We start from the raw sequence: 20,623 nt of genomic DNA on the forward strand, positions 1-20,623 counted from the left end.
GAGCAGTCCTCTTCCTGAGAGGGTAGAGGAGCCACTTCACAAAGCAGGAGAGGTAGGAATTCCCTTAAATCATGCTTTGTCTCAGGGGCAAAACTCCACAGCTCTTTAGGGGCTTGTCTGGGGTTTGTCCATGTTGAGGGTCCAGGGAGCATGGAGCTCACATGCTTTCTTCACGTGGACTAGCCCGGAGAGCGAAGATCAATGTCCAGGTGTAAGAAGTGGAGTTCAGGAGACTTGGTGGACAGCTAGCCAATTTGAATGCCTTTTCTGTTTTATGAGACTTGCACTTCTGATCTTCTACGTTCTGAGGAAAGCTCAGGTCACTATGTATTTTGAATCAGCTGTTTTCCCTTTTTATTCTGTTGCAGGCAAAGCGGAGGGACTCAGCTGCTGACGGCAGCCAGAAAGCCAGTGAGCATGACAGTAAGCAGGTACCGTAGTCCTGAGGCAGGATTTCACACCCTCTTTGTGATAATGTGGGCAGCAGGCTGGTGTTAGGACTTTCTGACTTACCTGGTCATGTTCACTCTTGACACAAAGTGACCTAGTTAACATCTGCACATAATTTAACTGTTTTCAGTTCTCTTTTCAAAGTTGTCTATTCCATGTGTCCTTTATTTTAATGCCTAAAAAAATTGTGTTGTACAGACAGACCTTGAAGATATTGCAGTTTTGGTTCCAGACCGCTGCAATAAGGCGAGGACAGCAGTAAAGCGAGCTATAATCTTTTTGCTGGTGGAGGGTCTTGGCTTCAGTTTGTAAAAAAACACACCATCTGTGAAGCGCAATATACCTTGGAAAAAACAAAACCCAAACCTTTGAAAATTTCTTCCTCAGGAAAATAAGACTAACAAGACATAGCTCATCTGTGTCCTGGGGCCACTGTAACAAAGCGCCACAGGTCGGAGGCTTAAACAACATGCGTTCCTCCTCTTGCAGCTGGAAGTCTTGAGAACAAGGTGTTGGCAGGATCTGTCCCAGGCCTCTGTCCTCGGCCTGTAGACACTGTCTTCTCTCTCTCTCCTCATCATCTTCCCTGTGTCTGTTCTCTGTCTCCAAATTTCCCCTTTTTGTAAAGACACCAGTCATGGTGATTAGGACTCACCCTAATGGCCTCATCTTAACTCAATTCCGTCGCTAAAGATCCCATTTCCGTGTAAGGTCACACCTGGGCTTCTAGGGTCAGGAGGTTCAGAGGACACACAGTTCAGCCCAGACAGCATCCAAGACCATTGGCTTGGTTTCTTGAGATCACACACCTTAGTGTGACAGCTGAAATAATGGTCAGTGTGTTCTCTGAGGTTTTGTTAACTGTTTTCTCCTCCTCCTGGAGGCTGAGTGGGGGGCTTCCAGCTGAGCCCTCACTGCCCTGAGGCTTCAGCAAAGTTGGGGTCTTTCTCTCTGTTCTGCCCAGCTCAGCTTTGAGCATGTTCAAACCTACTTGTTTGTTTTGAGAAACAATTCTACCCTCACCCCACCCCACCCCACCCACTGCTGCCCTAAGGACTGAAAACTTGTTTTTATTCATCACTGCGCAGGCTGAGCTATAAACGTTTGGAAGGCCTGGGGGTGTGGTGCGGCAGGCAGCACTTACCTCTCTGGTGGAGGACTTCACCCAGTTGTCACTGTCTCTGCAGTGATCTTTATTTTAAATTCCTAAATGGGCAGGACCTCTCCTTTCCTGCTCTCCTGGTTTTCTGGATGCCCCACCGGAGGGCACCTCCCTGCAGATTTTTCTCCCAAATGTCCATCCAGAGTAAGTTACTTAAGTCACTTATATTCTGTTAGGAGTTTCTGAAGCATGTGTTTGAAATCAGAAGATAGTTGAAAGTAAAAATACAACTTAGTTATTTTGTGATGGTTTTTCTCTCCATAGATGAAAATTGACAAGATGTTCATTAAGAATCTGAAACATGAAATCTTAGCAATGAGACAGCATGTTGCCTGTCTCAGAAGGGCCTGGAAAGGAGCCGGAGGGCAGACTCCCCAAGTCGCACTGTGAGGGACCCCACAAAAGGCCAGGGTCCAGAAGCCCTAGGAGAGGGCTGGGAAACCCCAGTGTGTGAGCTGCCTTGGGACATCATGCTTTCCCCCACCAGCTGGTATGTCCTCCCATTGTGGCCACAGCCCCACCACTCTTTGGTGCTGTTAGTAAACTGGCCAAGTTTATCTATGTGAGAAACGCTCACAATAAAAACTGGGACACAGGACTTGAGCAGTAAAGCGAGGCCTTTACTCACGAGTCTGCAGAGCTGGGCGCACCCTCACAGCCAGGAGAATGTGTGCGCCAAGTAGACAAAGGAAACTGGTTTTATAGTCTTAGCTTCCCCACCCTGAAATTGCCACCCTAAAGTGATTAGCTTCCCCGCCCTAAAATTGCCACCCTAAAGTGAGAGTGATTAGCTTCCCCGCCCTAACGCAATTAGCTCCCCCTCCCCTCTCCTTCTTCCCCGTTTCTCCATTACTGGTTACTCCGGAGTTACAATCTAACACGGTTATCTAAATGCCCCTTCTGTGGTTTGTAGATATGCCAGTGCTGTCAGCTCCCTTCTCAGAGACCCTCTAATTACATTTGCCCTTAAGACCCTCTAATTACATTTGCCCTCTGTTACTAATGACTTTCTACTGGTTTGGGAGTCACTATGTCCTTGTTTCTAACAATCTATAAGCCAGCTCTTGCCTATGCCCAGAGACCCCCCACCCATTTTGTCCCAAAGCTGGGCTCCAGGGGCAGTGTGTGCCACATGGGGCAGGATTGGAGATCCAAGGGTCCCTAGGCAAGGTTAGTGTTCCCAGTCTTTTCCCCACAACCTACCCCAACCCCTACTCCCTGCCCCCAGGTGTCTGCTCAGTTTGAAAGGCTGAAGGGTACACCAAGGCAGTGCTGTGCTTTTGTGGACAGAGAGCTGCCTGGTAACCCTTCCCTGCACATGGGCACCAGTCTGCTCTGGCCAGAGAGCAGCGTTGGCCCCTCCATCTCTGGGACCTCCCATCTCCTCTGTCAGCTGCAGGTCCCTGTGTCCCCAATGTCACTGTGCTCCCCAACCCTGACAGTGGCTCTTGTTTCTGGGGCCTTGGCCATTGGGTGAGAGTGGGGAGTCCAGGAGACTCTCTATCCAGAGCTTTTTTTGGTAACCTGAGGTGGTTCAATTTCTGCTTAGTCTGGCATACTCCAAGTTGCATCTTCCTTCCTGGGTGGGCTCTTCCTCAGGGGCGAGGCTGTACTGGATGGAACACGTGGAGCAAAACAGCTTTCCTGCCAGTGACTCCGACGTTGTTGAGTTGAGGCACCCATTATGGCCCACATGGTGATCCATGAGTCTGCAGAGACAGCGGAGGTGCTGCCCCGGTGTTCCCAGAGCCTAGGATTCACTCTTGTTCTGCCTGAGAGGCCCACTGTAGGGCGTCCAGGTGTGTCACCTTGCCGGCCCCAGAGCACGCAGCCCCGGTGAGAGCCATATCGTGGGCATAGAGTCATCATCCTGAACACCCGGGAGTACTTGCTTCCTTTCTAATACACAGGCTTTCAAGGTTATCACCTTGATGAGACCCCAAGTCACTATAAGGTCCCCTTGGCCAAGTGTCTCATGTTGGTGGAGGTTGCTCTCCTCCTGTCTAACAGGTAGATGGAAAAGCTTCATGACACTGGGCTTGGTGATGATTTCTTGGACATGACGCCAAAAGCGCAGGCAACAAAAGAGAAAATTGATAAGTTACATATCATCAGAGCTAAAAACTTGTTTGTCAAAGAACACTGTCAACAGAGTGAAAAGATAGCCCACACAGTGGGAGAAAACATTGACATTTCTCTGAAGGAAATACACAAATAGCCCATAAGCACATGAAAAGATGCTCAACACCACTGGTCATCAGGAAAATGCAACTCACATCTGTTACCAAACTTAAAGGGTTCACCACTTGGGGTGCTCTATTCAAAAAAGGAGAAGTGTTTGTCACGGATACTTTTATTTATTTGGCAGCAAGTCAAGGAGACATGATTTATATCCAAAGCTCTGCCTCTTCTCAAGGAGGCTTAGCCATTGCTTATATACCCTATTTGGTCAATTGCATGTTGATTTCTTCTTTGAAGTTGGCTATTCTCATGCTTTGAGTTTCTTTCAGCTCATCTTGTTGACTGCTGCATCTGCAAAATATTGTGCTGTGTTTTAACGTTTCGCAAGTAATAACATTTAGAGCTGCCCAGATCCTTGAGATCCTTGTCCTACCTAACACATCCACAGAGATGTGACTTTCAAACTCATTAGGATTGCTGCTGTAAGAAAAGAAAAAAAAAAAAAAAACACCAGCAAATAATGTGTTGGAGAGGATGTGGAGAAATCGCAACTTTAATGCATTAGAAAACAGTATGGTGGTTCCTTGAAAAATTAAAAATAGAACTACCTTATGATAGAGCAAGTTCACCTCTGGATATATGAGGTTCAGAAGATATCCAGCCATGTGATATGAAAAAAAGAGACATTGATTAAAGAAGATACAAGATACGAGAAGCATTGTATGTAATTCAGTGACAACTCAGCCCCCTTCAAAGTAGGCACCATGGGACCTCACATAGTTCTTCCAGTTGCCATCAGCTGCCCCATCATATTTTCCTGAATCTCATCAAAATCCCTTCCCTTTTAAAGGTGATTTTGGTTTTGGGAAAAGCCAGAAGTCGCAGGTGCCAAATCTGGGCTGTAGGGGGGCTGAGTCACTTGGGTGATTTGATGTTTTGCCAAAAAACTCTTCATGAGATGTGATGTATGAGTGGGCAGTTGTGATGAAGCTGCTGATCACCAGTTGCCCACAGTTGCAGCCTTCTGAATCATCTGAATAGTTTCCACAGAGGAATGTCAAGCTTTATGTAAAATTTGATGCAGATTTGTTCCTCTACTCAGTCATTTTGAGTGTGATGGCCACACAGTACACTTGCTCACTCAACAGCATCTATCAGACCCACTGACTAGTACAGTGAAGTCATCATTGTTCATGCATGCGCATTCTAGTCCACTCAGCTGCCAGGTTACCTCAATGTCACGCAAACTGTTCATGTCATATTAACAATGGCTGAACTTTTTCCCGACAGACCTCGTTGTATATCCAAAAGAATTGAAAGCAGTGTCTCAAAGAGATATTTGTTCACCCATGTTTATAGCAGCATTATTTAGAATTACCAAAAGGCAGAACTAACCCAAGTGCGCATTGAAAGATGAATGGATAAGCAAAATGTGAAATGTTGTTCACCCTTAAAAAGGAAGGAAATTCTGACATGTGCTACAATACAGATGAACCTTAAAGACTATTAGCTGGTGCTGCCGTTAATGAAATACCATAGTATGGCTGGCTAAAATAACAAATTTATTTTCTCACAGTTCTGGAGGCTGGAAGTCCAAGATCAAAAGGGTAGGCAGTTCTGATTTCTCCAAAGCCTCTTGCCTTGGCCTACAGATGGCTGGCATGTTGCTGTGTGCTCAGATTCTTTTCTCTTAATGTCTCTTGCTCTTCTTACAAGGACACCAGTCCTATCAGATCAGGACCCCATTCTTATGACCTCATTTAACCACCTCCAAATACAGTCACGCAGGGCATTCAGGCTTCAACATTTTTATCTTGGAGGAGCACAGACATTCAGTCCATAACAAAGATAATATGCTAAGAGACACGAAGGACCACGTATTTTATGATTTCATTCATGTGAGGCCCCTAAAGGAGTCAGATTCATACAAATAGAAAGTAGACGGTGGTGCCAGGGTCAGGGGGAGGTAGGGATGGGGAGTAAGTGTTCAATGGGGACAGTTTTAGTTTGGGAAGACAGGGAAGTTAACGGAGATGGTGGTGGTGATGTTGCTTGAGAATGTGAATGTACTTAATGCCACTGAGTTGTGCACTTAAAAACGATTAAAGTGGTAATTATTTTTAAAGAGGTAAATTTTATGTTATGTATATTTTACCATAAGAAGAAAAAAAATAAACCAGGTAGACGAAGCTGTGATTGGGTGGGGCGGGGGGGGGGCATGGCCCTCCCTCACTGTGTGTGTGTCTTGCTCCCCTGGTGATGGTACCCCATGCTTGTCCCATCCTGGTGCATCTGTAACTACCATGGCCTCAGTGAAAAGGCCCACCAGGATGTTCTTGTCAATTTTCAGGACAAAATGTCACCTGACGTCTGTGAGGGGGCCACCGCCTCCTGCAGCGTTAATCGTGTGGTCGGGTGGAGTCACAGAGTGTGCCTCAGGCTGGTGGCTCTGGGTGAGGCTCAGTGTGCGGGGGTTTAACTTGGGACATCTGCGGTGACCTTGGTTGGTTACAGTGGTCCTGGCTCACCTCGGGATGGCACACACCCCAGTGGAGGGAGAAAGGAATGGGAGACCTGTGGTCGCACCACAGCTGGAAGGACAGGAAAGCCAGCTTGTGGGTCACCCCAGGGAGTGTTAGAAGACATGGCTCCCCACACTTCTGTAGTTTGAGTTCTTATTTTTAAATTTTAACCTCAGAGACATGCAGTGGTGATCAGTTCCAGGGTCTCTGCACTCATGGACCCCTGGTCTGTCATAGGGAGCTCTCTTTAGCAAAGTCGGTGGAGCGGGATGGGAGTCTGTGAACACAGAAAATGGCGCCTCAGCACCAAGAAACATCCACTTTGAGAAACTGTCCTGTGCCAGATTTGTCTGACAAAATGCGTAGTAACTCTCCTTACTATGGAAAACTTTCCTTAAGCTGACAAACTAGTAACACCCTCCCCCTTGTTGTTGGCCTTGTTGTAGCTGCTCCCGCCTCAGGTTAACTTCTCCTGTATTATTTTGAAGCAGAACCCAGATAGTCACACCATTTCACCTCAATGTGCCTCTGACTCCTGATTTTCTAGTGACTTCAGATGCAGCTATGGGCTGGCTGACAGCTCTGTGGTGTGTCATTTTCATGGCTTGCTTTTCTTGTGCACAACACCCTGCACACCCAAGGTCATGCTAGCTTTTTCTTTTAATCTGTTATCTATCATATAAAGATAATGTGAATTGCCCCCATTTTTTACTTTTCTTGGGTAATGAGGTCATGGGACCATTTCATCTATGTGTTCAGAAGGGGACTGGTTCTCTGCTTTTGTCTGTTGGTGGGTTGTTTTCTAATGCTGAATGCCTGCTTTTGAAAACTGCTTCTGCAGAGCGGTTCTTTAGACGAGACACTTTCTAGGTGCATTTGTTTTCATCCCTGGGTGACTGGCAGCTAGCAAGTCTGCGTGTCATGGTCATTGTAAATAACTAGACATTTAGGGAGAAAGTCCACTTTCTTTATGTTTTGCTTTAGGGATAGAAATCGGGCAATGCTTCTGTCTGTTCGTGACTCTGTGCTTTGGTCATGCTGCTGTTGTCCATGCAGGTGCATCTGTTATTCTTGTTTGTGTCTTTGCACAGAACCACCTGGCGGTGTTTACAGTGGTTCACCCACTTGCTCCCAGTGTGAGCTCCAGCATGGCATCCAGCCTGGCGTCCAGTGCTGGCTCCAGCAGCTCCTCCCCCACTGCCCTACCCGCTCTCCCGGCCCGTGCCCACCCACTGGACCCCACTGGCGGTGCCCTTGAGTCCATCCCAGGTAAGGCCAAGACTCTCATTTCCCTGGCTTCTCTTAGCACTTACATTGTAGCATTTAAGGAATAATCTATTTAGGGATACTTTCGGAATGCAAATTTTGGTCGAAGAGCCATAGTGTTTTGGTGGTCTGTCACTGGCTGTTTTGCAGGTGGTTTTGGAAACACCTGCCTCACCAGCAGCCTGGTGCTACAGAGCTGTTGAGAAGCTCTGGGGGTGGCGGCACAGGCCCCAGGGCAAGGCAGAGAACGGGAGCCTTTAGAGAAATTTAAATGGGAGTTGGAGGGCAGTGAGGGCACTGAAAGGTAGGGGGCCATGACAAGGGTGGGGAGGGAGTGGAGGTGCAGCTGGAAGGCAGTGGGCTTGGCTGCCAACTATAGGGGGTCCTTAGCTGGTAGGAGTCACTGAGGGTTTGTGAACTGATGACCAATGTCATTGAAGCTGGGCTGGGAAGGAAGCTGTCTGGTGGCTTGTATGGGGGCATGGGGCTCAGGTGGGGGCTGTTGTGAAAGTGCAGGGGAGAGCAGGATGGACACACAGCAATGGGAATGGTGGGCTGTGCCTGTCCCTTTGGCCCCCTCAGGCCACATCAGGATGATGGGACACCTGGGACCTGTGGAAGGCTCTGCCCCGGTACAGAGAAACTCAGGGAAGGCCTTCTGTTATGTGGCAGTTCCAGATTCTGTCTCAGGGTTGACTGGGTTGGTGTGGCTGTTGGCAGCACAGGGGAGCTGCTCCAGTGAGAGGCCCAGCCTGGGCAGCACAAAATTGTATTGTTATGGGTAAGCGCAAACATTTTAAAAAATAAAGCTTATTTTTACCAATGTGAAGTAATAGTAAATTTTGAGCATAAGAGAAAATTAATTAGGAAAGTGGAATTCCTACTCAACTCTGCTCACCTGAGTGAAAAATAGAACTAGGTGCATCTATGCTTTGAAAGTGGCCTCTCTGGACAGGTAATGACTTAAAGTTGGAGTTAGGATACTCCTAATAATTTTTCCAGCCATAATCTTAACACCGAAGGGGCAACCTGAGCCTGTTTTAGTATGTCACTGACTATCTTGCTGTGTGTTCTTTCACTAACTTAAATATTTCTTGAACCAACTATAGGGAGGTAAAGAGGTGAATTTTTTTTCAGGCTCAACATTGCCTCCATTTACAGATACAAAGCAATACGTTTTTGTGGCTGCTGTTAAAATAATGAGCTTCTGTTGTTGGTGCCATCCTCACATTTTCCCTGCTCGCCCTCCCGAGATCACGTGTGACGTTATATCCTAATACCGCCCCAGTTATGGGAAGTGATGGAACCGTCAGAACTGCCCTCGGACCCCAGGAGGGCCCTGTCTGCTGCTGAGGACTCCCAGGACCAGCGTCCACCCCACCTGCTTTGGGGCTGACAGGCAAAGACTGGATTGTTTTCTCCTGTAGTACAGTTTCATTCAGGTTATATCATTACTAACGCACCGAATTAAAAAAAAAAAATCCATTTTTAAATTATTCATTTAAACTCTAAAAATAAATAGGTGCCTTTCCAAGTATTCTGGACTTAATGGATTTAATGGAATCATTTCAGGGCCATTTGACAAATTTTATTCCCTTTGCCTTTCACTTCATATGAACAGGTTTCAGATTAAAATAGTAAACGGAGGAGTTCATTGCCGGGCAAGGCCGGCAGCAAAGGGCAGTAGGACCCGTGATTCCTCAGCACCGCAGGGTCGGGACCCGGGCGGGCGGAAGCGCGCCGGTCTGTGGCTTGCGTAAGGGGGCGGGGCCAGGGGCGAGGCGCGTCTAAGGCTTGCGTCACTCGTGGGCGCGGCGGGCGCGCGGTGGGCGGGCCACGGGCCGCGGGCCCTGTTTGAATCCGCGGCGGTGGCGGCGGTGGCGGTGGTGGGGATAGCGGACCGTGAGTCAGCATCCTCAGCCGCGCGTCTGCGGTTGCGGGTCTCGTTACGCGAAGCTGGGGAGCGGGCCGTGCGCCGCCCCCCACCCCCGCCGACCAAGGTGCGGTGCGCCAATCTTCCTCTGCAGGTGCGCTCCTTCCACGGGCCAACACCCTAAGTGAGTGCGTCTCCCTACCGCCCCTCCTCCGTGCACTTTCCCCCTCCCCAGGGTTGCCTCCCCTCTTGTCCAGATGCTTCCTGTGCTGGTCCTCGGTGCCTGCGCCAGGGGTGAAAGCAGGGCTTGGTGTCAGTTTTCCTGGGGGCTGCTGAGTGGGGTGAATGCAGATATGCCCTTTTGAGCAGCCTGCTCTGCAGAGGCGCCCTCCGGTCCTTGCGTGGGCACCAGCCGTGAGGCTTCTCGAACGGATCCTTCATCACCTAGCGGAGGTGGGTCTCTTACACCAGGAGAGAACGGTTTCCTGTCTCCTCTGCGAATCGCCATCTGTGCCTGCACTATCGGAGACTCGGACCTGCGGGTGAGCAGGTGTGCCAGGTGTTTATGCGTCTTGTAGTTGGGGGAGAACAACCCGGACCGGGTGGGTGCAGGGAGCTCCCACTGACTCCTGGGTCCCCCAATCTGGCCTTTAATTCTGTGCACTGTGTGTGTTGTCCCCATGTGTCCCCTGACCCTGGGACCGCGGCGCCTCTCTAATGTGCTGTGTCACGTCAAGAACGGCTTTGCCAAAGCCATTACTCAGCAGCTTTCAGCTAATTTCTCATTAACACCTGGGTGGTTCCTGGTATTTTGGCAAGGCCGGTTCTAGGTCAGATGGCACAGTTTATGTACGTGGTTCATCTGGATTTTGAATGTTCAAGCCTTTTTAAAAGTCAGTTCTTCCTTTATGAGAATGTATTTTGGAAGACCTGGGTCTGACTTCAGGGAACAGCAAGGTGTGGTAGGACGCTAGAAGCACTGCTTATGAGGAAGTGGGCCAGGACACATCCTGGCAATCAGTGGCCTCTGCCTGGTACGCTGAATGCAGGCTGTGGTTTGTCAGGTGCCACATTGGTACCTAAGTGGGCAACAGGGGTGCACCTGTGTGCTGAGTCATGGGGTGGGGTTGGGGAACTGGTGAGATAAACCACTTTCAGGTGAGAAAAGCTCCTGCAGTCCAGTTTGCTTCCCCATCCATTCATTCCTTTGTGCCTTTGTGTTTCATAAAAGTACTCCTGGAACTCTGCTAGCTTTGAAGCTGACCATCTCTAACCTGATCCTGGGACTGCAGGTGCTGAGGGCTGAATCCACATTTTCAGACCCAAGTGACCAGCATGTTCAGGACAGTGGCTTGGGACCCCAGGCTGAGCAAATATGCCAGGCCAGCTCATGAAGGGTGGGTTTGGGCCTCCATTCTTTTGGAGGAAGCAGGGCAGAGTAAAGAGGTGGGGGGTCAGGTGCTCACTCTCAGAGGGTGAGTCTGCGCATCAGTCAGCACTGGTTAAGGCGCACCTGCATAGTCTCGGCAGTTGTGCGCGAATGGAGTAGGGGAAGATTTTAAGAGCATTTTGAAGGCTGAGCAGTTCTCCCAGCACTAGTGGGGCTAATGGAAGCTGTGCTAGGCTGCAGCCTATAACAGCGTCAGGGCTTGAGGACAAAGGAGTAGCCATTTTGAGGTGGGAAGGCTACTTGGGTCAGGGGCAGGATGGGGCAGGGTGAGGCAGACGGTAAGTGCTGTCCTGCATGCCAGGGGAGGCAGGACTTCTGACATGACAGAGTTGGCTGATGCCAGGGTCACTCTTGGGACAGTGTAGGTCGGGGTGAAGGGGCAGCTGCAGAGATGGCTGGAGCTTGGGGCCTGGCTGATGTGTGTTTAAGGAGGAGGAGGAGCTAAGGGCTCCCACAGGGCTCCTGCTCAGTGAGTGATCCCAGGTTCACCAGCTTGAGGATCACCTGTGCACAGGTTAAGAAGGTGCCTCTATGGCAATGGGGCCTCTCCCTGGTATGAGGAGGTGATGCAGCCGTATCTGGGGCATCTGGGGGTGAGCGCTCCAGAAACCATGTGTGCCTTGGTGTGGAGGGGCTACTGAGCTCCTGAGGAGGGTGGGAGGGCCCAGAAATTGACCTAGGCAGAGGAATGGGGAGGGACAGGCAGCAGGCAAGGGCTGCCTTTGACCAGAGGGGTTTTGGAACATGGCACAGGGCTAGAGGGCAAGGACTAGGCAGCAGCCTGAAGAATGCACTGGAAACAGGATGGCAGGAAGGAGGGGCAGGCCAACAGGACAGGCTTGCATGTGGGGTGCAGGGCCTGCAGGGCTGTGGTTGTGTCCCAGAGAGCAGGTGCAAGCAAGAGGCCGGACCCTCTGGAATTCACAGCAACAGGACATAGGCCTGTCGGTGGAGGAATCCCAAGAGGTCTGGGTCCTAGACCTGCGGGAGGTGCTAATTCAAGCGCCAAAGCACAGCCTCCTGGAGGGGATGGATCAGATAGGGGGTTGTCAATGGGTGATCCCCTTTGTCGTGCGTTGAATTATGTTCCCCAAGAACATATGCCTCAGGCCTGCCTCCTGCCACCAACCTGGCAATGTGATCTCATTTGGAAACAGTCTTTGCAGATGTAATCAAGGTAAAATGAGGTCATTAGTATGAACCCTAATCCAGGATGACCGCTGTCCTTATAAGGAGGAGATTTGGGCACAGACACAGAGAAGAGCCAGCCATGTGAGGATGGAGGCAGAGATGTGGTGAAGCAGCCACTGGCCAAGGAAGGCCAAGGGTTTCTGACAAAGCCAGAGCTGGAGGGGGCGGAACGGAGCCTCCAGAGGTAATGCAGCCCTGTGACCTTGATCTCAACCTCTGGCTCTAGAACTGGGAGAATGGGTTTATGGTCTTTGAAGTCTGGCATGTGGCGTTTGGTTTTAGCAGCCCCCAGACACAAAGACTCCGGATATCAGGAAGAAGTTTCCTGTGGAGAGGGAGGAACTGGCTGCAGGGAAGGGCCTGAGCAGCTCAGCCGACAGGGAGAGGAAACAGAGGGAGACCACAGGCCAGAGGTCAGGACTGCCCCTGTGTGTCCCCGCTGTGAGGTCTCCCTGAGAGTCTTTCTGTAAGGACTATGGCATCAGCCCATTTTCACATTGTCTGGTCCTTAGCTGTGGCCTTGGGTTCTCAGGGGAACCTGTTCAAGGAGCTGGTCCAGCTGTGCAGGTCCCGAAGGGCAGTGTCTCATTGCTGCTGTTGTCGTGCTCGGGAGGCCATGGTGAGCAATGTTGTCTTTTGTCAGCCTCCTCAGGGACCAAGAGCTTGTGGTGCTACCAGCCCGGGGCCTGCTGTCTGCTCTTGCACAGTCTTGCAGCGTTGGACATCTGCAGGGTCAGCGACACAGGCTCAGCACCTTCCTGCCTCACAGGATGGAATCTGGGGACACCTGTTGAAGTGGGGGTGGTGGAGCCCCCTGATTGCTCACCACCTTTCTGGATAAGACCTTCAAAGTCCTTAACCCCTTTGTGTGAATAGTTTCTCCTTGGGAGTAGTCAGGGCCCTAGTCCCGCCCGCCCTGCCCCCCCAACTGCTCCTGGTGACAGGCAACAGTGTGGGGAGGACAGTGTTCTCCAGGTGACGTGGCAGCTTGGCCTCAATGCTCCAGGCGTGGGAGGGAGTGGACGCCAATGGAGCTTGGTCCTGACTCTATGCCCCGGACCCTGGTCCCTAAGTGGGGCCAGGTCGGGGTCGCATCTGCAGGCAGCAGTGATGAAACAAGGAGACAGATGCAGGCCCTGGGCCTCGCCAGGCAGTGCTGCCCCGTCGTTTCCCAGACACGAGGCTCCCCTACTTCTGCCTTCTGATGTGTGCAATGGGGTTCACACTGTGGAGGCCAGAGCCAACCGCTCTCGGGTGTGCACTCCTGTGCACCTCTCATCGGCAAGGAGCCCTCCTTGTCATTGGCTCACACGGTTCCCACAAGAGCTGAGCAGGGAAGGAACAGGGCAGCCTGGGATGCCTGTCTGGGCTGGACTCCACGTCTGCTCTACCTGTGGACCACAGCTGGCTCCCACGGATTTGCGTGTGCTAAGGACTTAGGTTCTTTGGAAGTCACACATCTCTTGACCCATATTTCCTGCTGATTGCAATAAATATGTCTCATTTAAAAAGGCAGCAGCCCCCTCCCTAGCACAGGCGGGTTCCCCTGTCCCTTGAGCTGCACTTTCGTCCCCTTCCTTGGCTTAGCCTTTGCTCAGCCCTTATATTTGAATGCCATTCTTTGAAACAACCCCAACCCCGCAGCTCCTTCCTGCAGCCTGGGCTGCTACTGCTTCCTCACATAACCCTGTGCAGGGGACATGGCTGTCCCTCTAGTGCGGCCTGGAATCTGGGCAAAGCCAAGTGTGGGATGTGGTCAGAACTGGGCAGCGACTTCTCTCCCTGGGCAGCTTTGACTTGATTGTGGGACATAGTCCAGGGGACTCTGTGACACTTGGCAACAAGCAGCTGGGGGGCAGGGCAGAGGCGGGAGCCTCCAGAAGCCCAACTTGCTCACAAGGAGCAGCAGGTCTGACCAGGGTCCCCATTGTGTGTCCCCTGGGCTGTGGCAATGTCTGTCTTGGTGGCTGGGGCAGGGTGACTTTGTGGCCTCTTGAAATGAGACCTGGTGCATCTGGCCAGGCATCATATGGGGGCTGAGGGGGCCCTGAGCCACCAGTGAGGTACAAGGCTCAGCCACACAGGCGGGTCCACCTGCTTCTGGGAGGGCGTGCTGTGGGGGGAGAAAGTGGGTCCCCAGAGGTGGGGTTGGGGGAGAAAGATGCCTAGTGACAGAACTCCTGTGTGCTGTGCCTTCGTTGTGACCAAGCTCTCCTATAGACCAGCCTAATCTTGAGTTGGGAAGGCAGCTCTGGCTCATGGGGTGTGTCGCAGGAGCTCCTGCTGCCCCTCCCCTGGCCATCTCCCTAGGGTCCTCTTGCCACACCTTCCCTGAGCTGATCCTGTGTGACCTCTGGCTTTGGGGACTGGCCGGCCTGACCTCAGCCACCCCAGGACAGCTTCCTTTTCTGTGCCGGGTCAGTGGCCCCCTCCTGCAGAAGAAGGGTTTCTGAGGGAAGCTTTGGGAAGTGGGAAGCCAGCTCTGAGGGGCCCACCATTCCATTTCTCTGTTTTATTAACACATGTGCCTGGGGTGCATTGGTGTCTGAGTGGAACAGAATGGAAATGGGAGGGACCCTGCTCAGTGCTAGGTTGGGGCGAATAGGATGGGGGTCTCCCTGCTGTGACCCCTGGTGTAGAGGTCAGTGGTCCGTGTCAGTTCGCGTATGACCTTACACCATTGCCTGTGAACTTCTCCCATGGACAGTATCCTCTTGGAATTCTTTCTTACTAGTGAAGTATGTTTACTTGGTCAAATGTCACCCACTGATTAGAAATCTAACATAGAAGCAGATGTCAGTGAGGTGAGGCCGTGATTCAGGAGCCACATGTAGGTCACCTAGAGGCTCTGGCTCCAGGGAGCAGAGAGTGAGTCTAACTGTGGGACCTGGGCAGGGGGTGCATTCCTGGCCCCCAGCTCTGAGGTGGGATATCCCTGCAGCCCCAAGATCAGGCATTGTCCCTGCTGCAGCTCTGTGTGTTTCTGAGCAATAACATGGTCTTGTTGGACAGGCACTGCCGTAGATCTGCATCTTAGTGATGTAAGCCTTGCCCCCCTGGATAAGGAGCTGGACGAGCAGGACGGAAGTGACCTGGGACCCTCTGGTAAGAATGATGACACCTGGTGCACTTGTCAGGTGGCCTGGGCTAGCCAGGCCTCTCCTTTCAAGAATCCTTAAGTGGTTCTGGGGTGGGAGAGGTTCCATGCCCTTCCTCCAGGCCTCTGCAACCCTGGCAGCATCAGCCACCCACCTGTCCAGTGCACCTCCATCTGAGAAAAGCGGCACCTGCCATGATGGGGTGGTGGGGTGTGTAGGACTGGGGACAAGGACAGCCAGCCTTTGTGGCCTTCTAAGATGTTTTAACCACTGCATTGGCATGAAGATGGATATATTAACATACGAGGTCTGTCCAGAAGATATCCAGCCACATACTGTGAAAAATAGAGACATTTATTGAAGAATATACAAGATACAAGAAACATTGTATATAGGCCAATGTTGCTTCAGTCCCCTTCAGAGTGTAGGCACCTTGGGACCTCACACAGTTCTCACTGCCATCAGCTGTCCCGTCATATTTTCCTGAATCTCATCGATGGTCTGAAATCTCTTCCCATTCAAAGGTGATTTTAGTTTTGGGAAAAGCCAGAAGTCACAGGGCACCACATCTGGGCTGCAGGGGGGTTGAGTCACCTGGGTGATTTGATATTTTGCCAAAGAACTGCATGAGACATGATGCATGAGCGGGCAGGTTGTCTTGATGAAGCTGCCAATCACCAGTTGCCCGTAGCTGTGGCCCTCTGAGTCGTCCGAATAGTTTCCACGGAAGAATGTTCAAGCTTAACTCAAAATGTGATGCAGATTCATTGCTCTACTCGCTCAGTCATTTTGAATGTGACGGCCACACAGTACACATGCTCACTCAATGACATCTACTGCCCCCACTGACTAGCACAGTGAAGTCATCATTGTTCATGCATGCGCATTCCAGTCCACTCTCCTTGGCTGCCAGGTTACATCAATGTTGCTCAAACTGTTCTGGTTATATTAATAATGGCTGGGCTTTTTCCGGGCAGACCTCACATACCAAATCATTTTCTTTGACCTAAAAGCTCATCTTTCTCTTCTGATGTTAAAACAGATTAATCCATTTCTAGAGGGCCCTAAAAGTACTGGGACCATCATGCCAGTGGTTAAACAGGTCGGCAGGGCCTAGTAGGTGTCTGGCCTCTGTGGCAACTCCGCTGAACCCCTTGTCCTGTGTACTTGCTGCTTGCCTGAGTAGTTGAGGGCTATGACCACATCTCAGCTTGAGGGGAGCTCTTCTCTGTACCTCCACATGGTTGCTGCAGACCTGGGACTCCCTAACCCCTGTATCTCCCTGCCCTGGCTGCTGCACCCCAGCTCAGAGGCATTGCCTGCTGTTTCATGGGCACAGGGTTACTGCTGCCTATCACTAACTAACTGGGCGCCTCCACTCTGCACAGGTCAGAGGTCGCTGGGGGGCTCAGAGCCCGTCACCATTCCAGGCTGCCTGGCCCGCTCCCCGTCCCTGCACTCCTCATCGTCCCTGTCCACCTCCCCGCTCAGCTCGTTCTCCCAGTCCCTGTCTGGGCCTCTTGTCTCCTCGGCCATGACGCCGCCCCAGCAGCCGCCATCCTTCAAGTCGGAGCCCAGACTTCTGGGCTCCTCGGCCTCGACCTACAACTCCCTAGGTGAGCTGGGGTTCGCGGGGGAGGGGCTACCCTACAGTGACAGTTTACTGTTGAATAAACCGAGGTGTGAGTGTGGCTGTCCCCACTTGGTTGCCCTCCTGATACACTGCCCTGCGTGCTCCCTGTGGTGTGGGCCTTGGCGTTTATCCCTGGTGACCCTGTGGCCATGCCTCTGCTGGTTCGACAGTGGTGCCCTGGGGCTCAGACGGGTTAGCTCATCAACCTCTATGAGGGTCTCAGTGTGCCCAGGACTCAGTCACAGCAACACTACAGTGTGACCCGCCTTGCTCACACACATGCAGTGGAGATGCAATGTCTCCAGAGACAGACTTGCAAAAACAGAAAACAGTGCTATTTCTTGTTTTACATTATTCTTTCATTGAAAAATGTTATTTTATGTAAAACCTGTTATACTTTAAAAGTTAATACATTTTTAAAATATCTGTTTAATTCCTAAATAGTCACACGCCACATGACAACTTCTCAGTCAACAAGAGATATCTCATCTTATGATGGTGGTCCTGTACGACTATAATGGAGTTGAATTTTCTGTAAGAAATGGAAGGATATGTGGTTCAGGAGGAATTTTTTTATCTGATGGGAGCAATATCTGTGGGGCTTGGCAATAGATTTCCTCTCAGAGCACCTCAAGTTAAAGTACATAGGTTCCATTCCAATCACTCAGTCACTGACCTGTTACATATTTCCCCCTCCCCGGGCTTACCTTGGTGGTCTTCAGGGCACATTGCTGTAAATTCTTTGTTGAGGACCTAAGGTCCTGTATAAGAACACCAGTCCACATGGCCTTAAAAAGTATTAAATGCCACTGCCACTTTAGAAAAAGCTTTCTGTGGTAGTGTGGAGCCACCCTGTCCCTGTACTTCGGAAATATTTTGAGGTAGTAATGCTATAAAGCATAGATAAGGGTTTTTTTTTTCTTCCACTAATTCAATGCCGGTGAGAGTCCTTTGTGCTAGATGGGTCAATGGAACCAGATTTCCGAAGTCAAAATATTGACTGGTTAGTTCTACATCCTCTTCATGCTAATTAAACTTTTTTCTTTTTTTTTTTTTTAAGATTTTATTTTTAGAGAAAAGGGAAGGGAGGCAAAGAAGGAAAGAAACATCGATGTGTTAAAGCTACATCAATTGGTTGCCTCTCACATGCCCCCAACCGACCAGAGGCCTTGTCTGCAACCCAAAATGTGCCCTGACTGGGAATCAAACCTAGTGACCTTTCGGTTTGCAGGCCAGTGGCACTCAGTCTCCTGAGCCACACCAGCCAGGGCTAACCACCCTCTACCACTGCTCTAGAAACCACATTGCCATGACATTGCCCTGTGTTCCTTTATCTCTCCAGCTTCATTTTTTAATTTTAAATATTTTATTTTCAGAGAGAGGGGAAGGGAGGGAGAAAGAGGGGAAGAGAAACATTCATGTGCGAGTTACATTCATCAGTTGCTTCTCATGCGCCCCCAACTGGGGACCCAGCCCAAAACCCAGGCATGTGCCCTGACTGGGAATCAAACTGGCAACCCTTTGATTCACAGGCCAGCGCTCAATCCACTGAGCCACACCAGCCAGGCTCTCCATCTTCACTTTTATTCTTACTGATCCTCAAACCACCTTTCACTCCTGACAGTCACTATTGTGGTGACCTACACCTTACCCACCCAGTTTCTTTTGAGATTTCCAGTCAGCCCAGCCCACATCGCTGTTCATGGAGCAGCACAGACAGCTTCAGAGCTGTGTTTCTGACCCTGTCAGAAGGAAGCAGGGGAGTGTGGGGGGCAGTGTGTGAAGTCTGCAGTAGTGCACAGTAGTAACCTAGGCCTTCATTCACTCGCCACTCACCCAGAGCAGCTTCCAGTCCTGCAGTTACTGTTCATGCTAAGTGCCATACACAGCTGTATCGTTTTTTATTTTTTATACTGTACATTTACTGTACCTTTTCCATGTTTAGACACAAAAACTTACTATTATGTTACAACTGCCTGTAGTATTCGGTCCAGTAACGTGTTGAACAGGCTTATAGCCTCAAAGCAGTAGGCTCTACCATAAAGCCTAGGTGTGCGGCAGGCCACGCCATTTAGGTTTGTGTTAAGTGCTCTCTGGTGTTCAGTGATGAAATTGCCTAATGATGCATTTCTCAAAGTATCTCCTGTTGTTAAGTGACACGTGACTCTATCAACAGGTGTCACTTTTTCCTATGATGGGAGCTCTTTAAACAAAAGCTCTTTGGGGGCCTCGAGATCCTACATGTGTAAAGGATTCCTGGGAGCAGAGTTTGCGACGTGCTGCTCCACATGAGGCAGTCACAGAAACATTGAATTCATTTCCTTCGTTTAAACCCCACAGGTTTGAATGGCGTCCCGGGGAGCATCTGGGACTATGTTTCTGGCAGCTTCTCTCCCAGCCCGTCCCCCATTCTGAACGCTGGTTCCACATCCTCTGCAAGTGCAAGTCCAAACTGCGCTGAGCTAGCTCGGGTCAGGCGGCAGCTGGAGGAGGCCAAGAGGAAGATCAGGCAGTGGGAGGAATCCTGGCAGCAAGTGAAGCAGGTGGGTTCTGGGGAGGGGCCAAGGCTCGGGGGAGACCTCTGTGCACCTGGGACGGCCCCTTCCCCATGCCAGCCACTGCAGCCTCCTGGGTTTCAGGCCTGTGACGCATGGCAGAGAGAGGCCAAGGAGGCGAAGGAGCGCGCGCTGGCGGCTGACAGCGCCCGGCAGCTGGCACTGCAGAAGAAGGAGGAGGTGGAGGCCCAGTTCAGGCAGCTGCAGGAGGAGCTGGAAGGCCGGGGCATGTCCACACTTCCTGGGCTGCGGGGCTGCAGCGACTTTGGTGCCATCCCACTGCCCAAGCTGCATTCACTGCAGAGTCAGCTGCGCCTGGATTTGGAAGCGGTGGATGGGGTGAGTCCTGGTTTCAGTTTCCAAGGTACCTGATGTTTGCCCCTGGCAAGTGTGTGTCGGGAGAGAGATGACTGGGACCTGGCCTGGCGCTGCTTCTTCCCTTGTGGTCCCTCTTATCCGACTCCTCCAGTGGCAGCTCATGTTCTGCTGCAGGGAGTGTGTGCACCACCTCTCCTGCCAGGCTGGCCCTGCTCTTCCTTTCTGAAACCTTCCATGTTTACCCCTTCCTGTGCCCTCATAGATAAAATGCACACCCATCTTGCCCCACACAGTTGGAACCATGGAGTATGTCTGAGGTTACCCTCCATGGTCACAGGTCACCTCCTTGCCTGATTTCATTCTTCCTTTTTTTTCTGGAGTAGCATAAAACCCGCTGTTTTCAGCTCAGGGTGCCTTTCACACCAGGGCATTTTCTAAGAACTTAAGAGCATCTGGAAGGTTCCATAGCTCTGCCTCTTGACACTCTCCCTTCCTGTCTTGACTGGCCAAAGTCTGGCTACAATGTACACACCTGATGGCTTTACCTCCAAGGCACTGTCTCTGGACTTTGGCTGTTCCCTTGGCTAGAGGGCTGGGTCTCAGATCAGGGTCCCACTAAACCCAAATCCTGCCATTCACCAGCCACAGATCACAGGCCTCCATACCTGGCCCAGCCCTTCCCACACAGTCTTGGCCCCCCAGGAGCCAGTCCTCTGCTTGAGGGTCTCGTGGAAAAGCAGCTCCAACCCCCATCTTGTGTCACTGGGGTGACCCCTGGCATGAGTGTCCCACCCCAGCTCTGAGCCTTCTTGTGCTAGCCAGGGGGCCATTATCTTCACGTGTTCTCGAGTCACCTTTGGGCAGGCTGTGGACCAGTGCTGGGGAGGGGCCTCCTGTGACCCCACCAACTTATCTCACCTGCAG

The 20,623-nt window shown here is 51.1% G+C and overlaps 1 protein-coding gene across 2 annotated transcripts in view; it reads left to right on the forward strand.

The window, feature by feature from the left end:
- Positions 1 to 20,623, forward strand: part of UNKL (unk like zinc finger) — a 49,430-nt gene that overhangs the window by 26,131 nt on the left and 2,676 nt on the right. Inside the window, exons 9-14 of one of the 2 annotated variants that reach the window (XM_090277326.1) lie at positions 369 to 431; positions 7,407 to 7,584; positions 15,108 to 15,200; positions 16,582 to 16,809; positions 19,167 to 19,369; positions 19,466 to 19,720. In XM_090277326.1, the coding sequence (XP_090133452.1) occupies positions 369 to 431; positions 7,407 to 7,584; positions 15,108 to 15,200; positions 16,582 to 16,809; positions 19,167 to 19,369; positions 19,466 to 19,720 (1,020 nt within the window). Of the gene's footprint in view, positions 1 to 368; positions 432 to 7,406; positions 7,585 to 9,495; positions 9,639 to 15,107; positions 15,201 to 16,581; positions 16,810 to 19,166; positions 19,370 to 19,465; positions 19,721 to 20,623 lie in introns of those variants that run through there. The other variant, XM_090277324.1, reaches the window with a different exon arrangement.

The sequence above is a fragment of the Furipterus horrens genome, unplaced genomic scaffold (genome assembly GCF_987537825.1).
Source record: "Furipterus horrens unplaced genomic scaffold, mFurHor1.1.pri manual_scaffold_5, whole genome shotgun sequence".
NCBI classification, from domain to species: Eukaryota; Metazoa; Chordata; class Mammalia; order Chiroptera; family Furipteridae; genus Furipterus; species Furipterus horrens.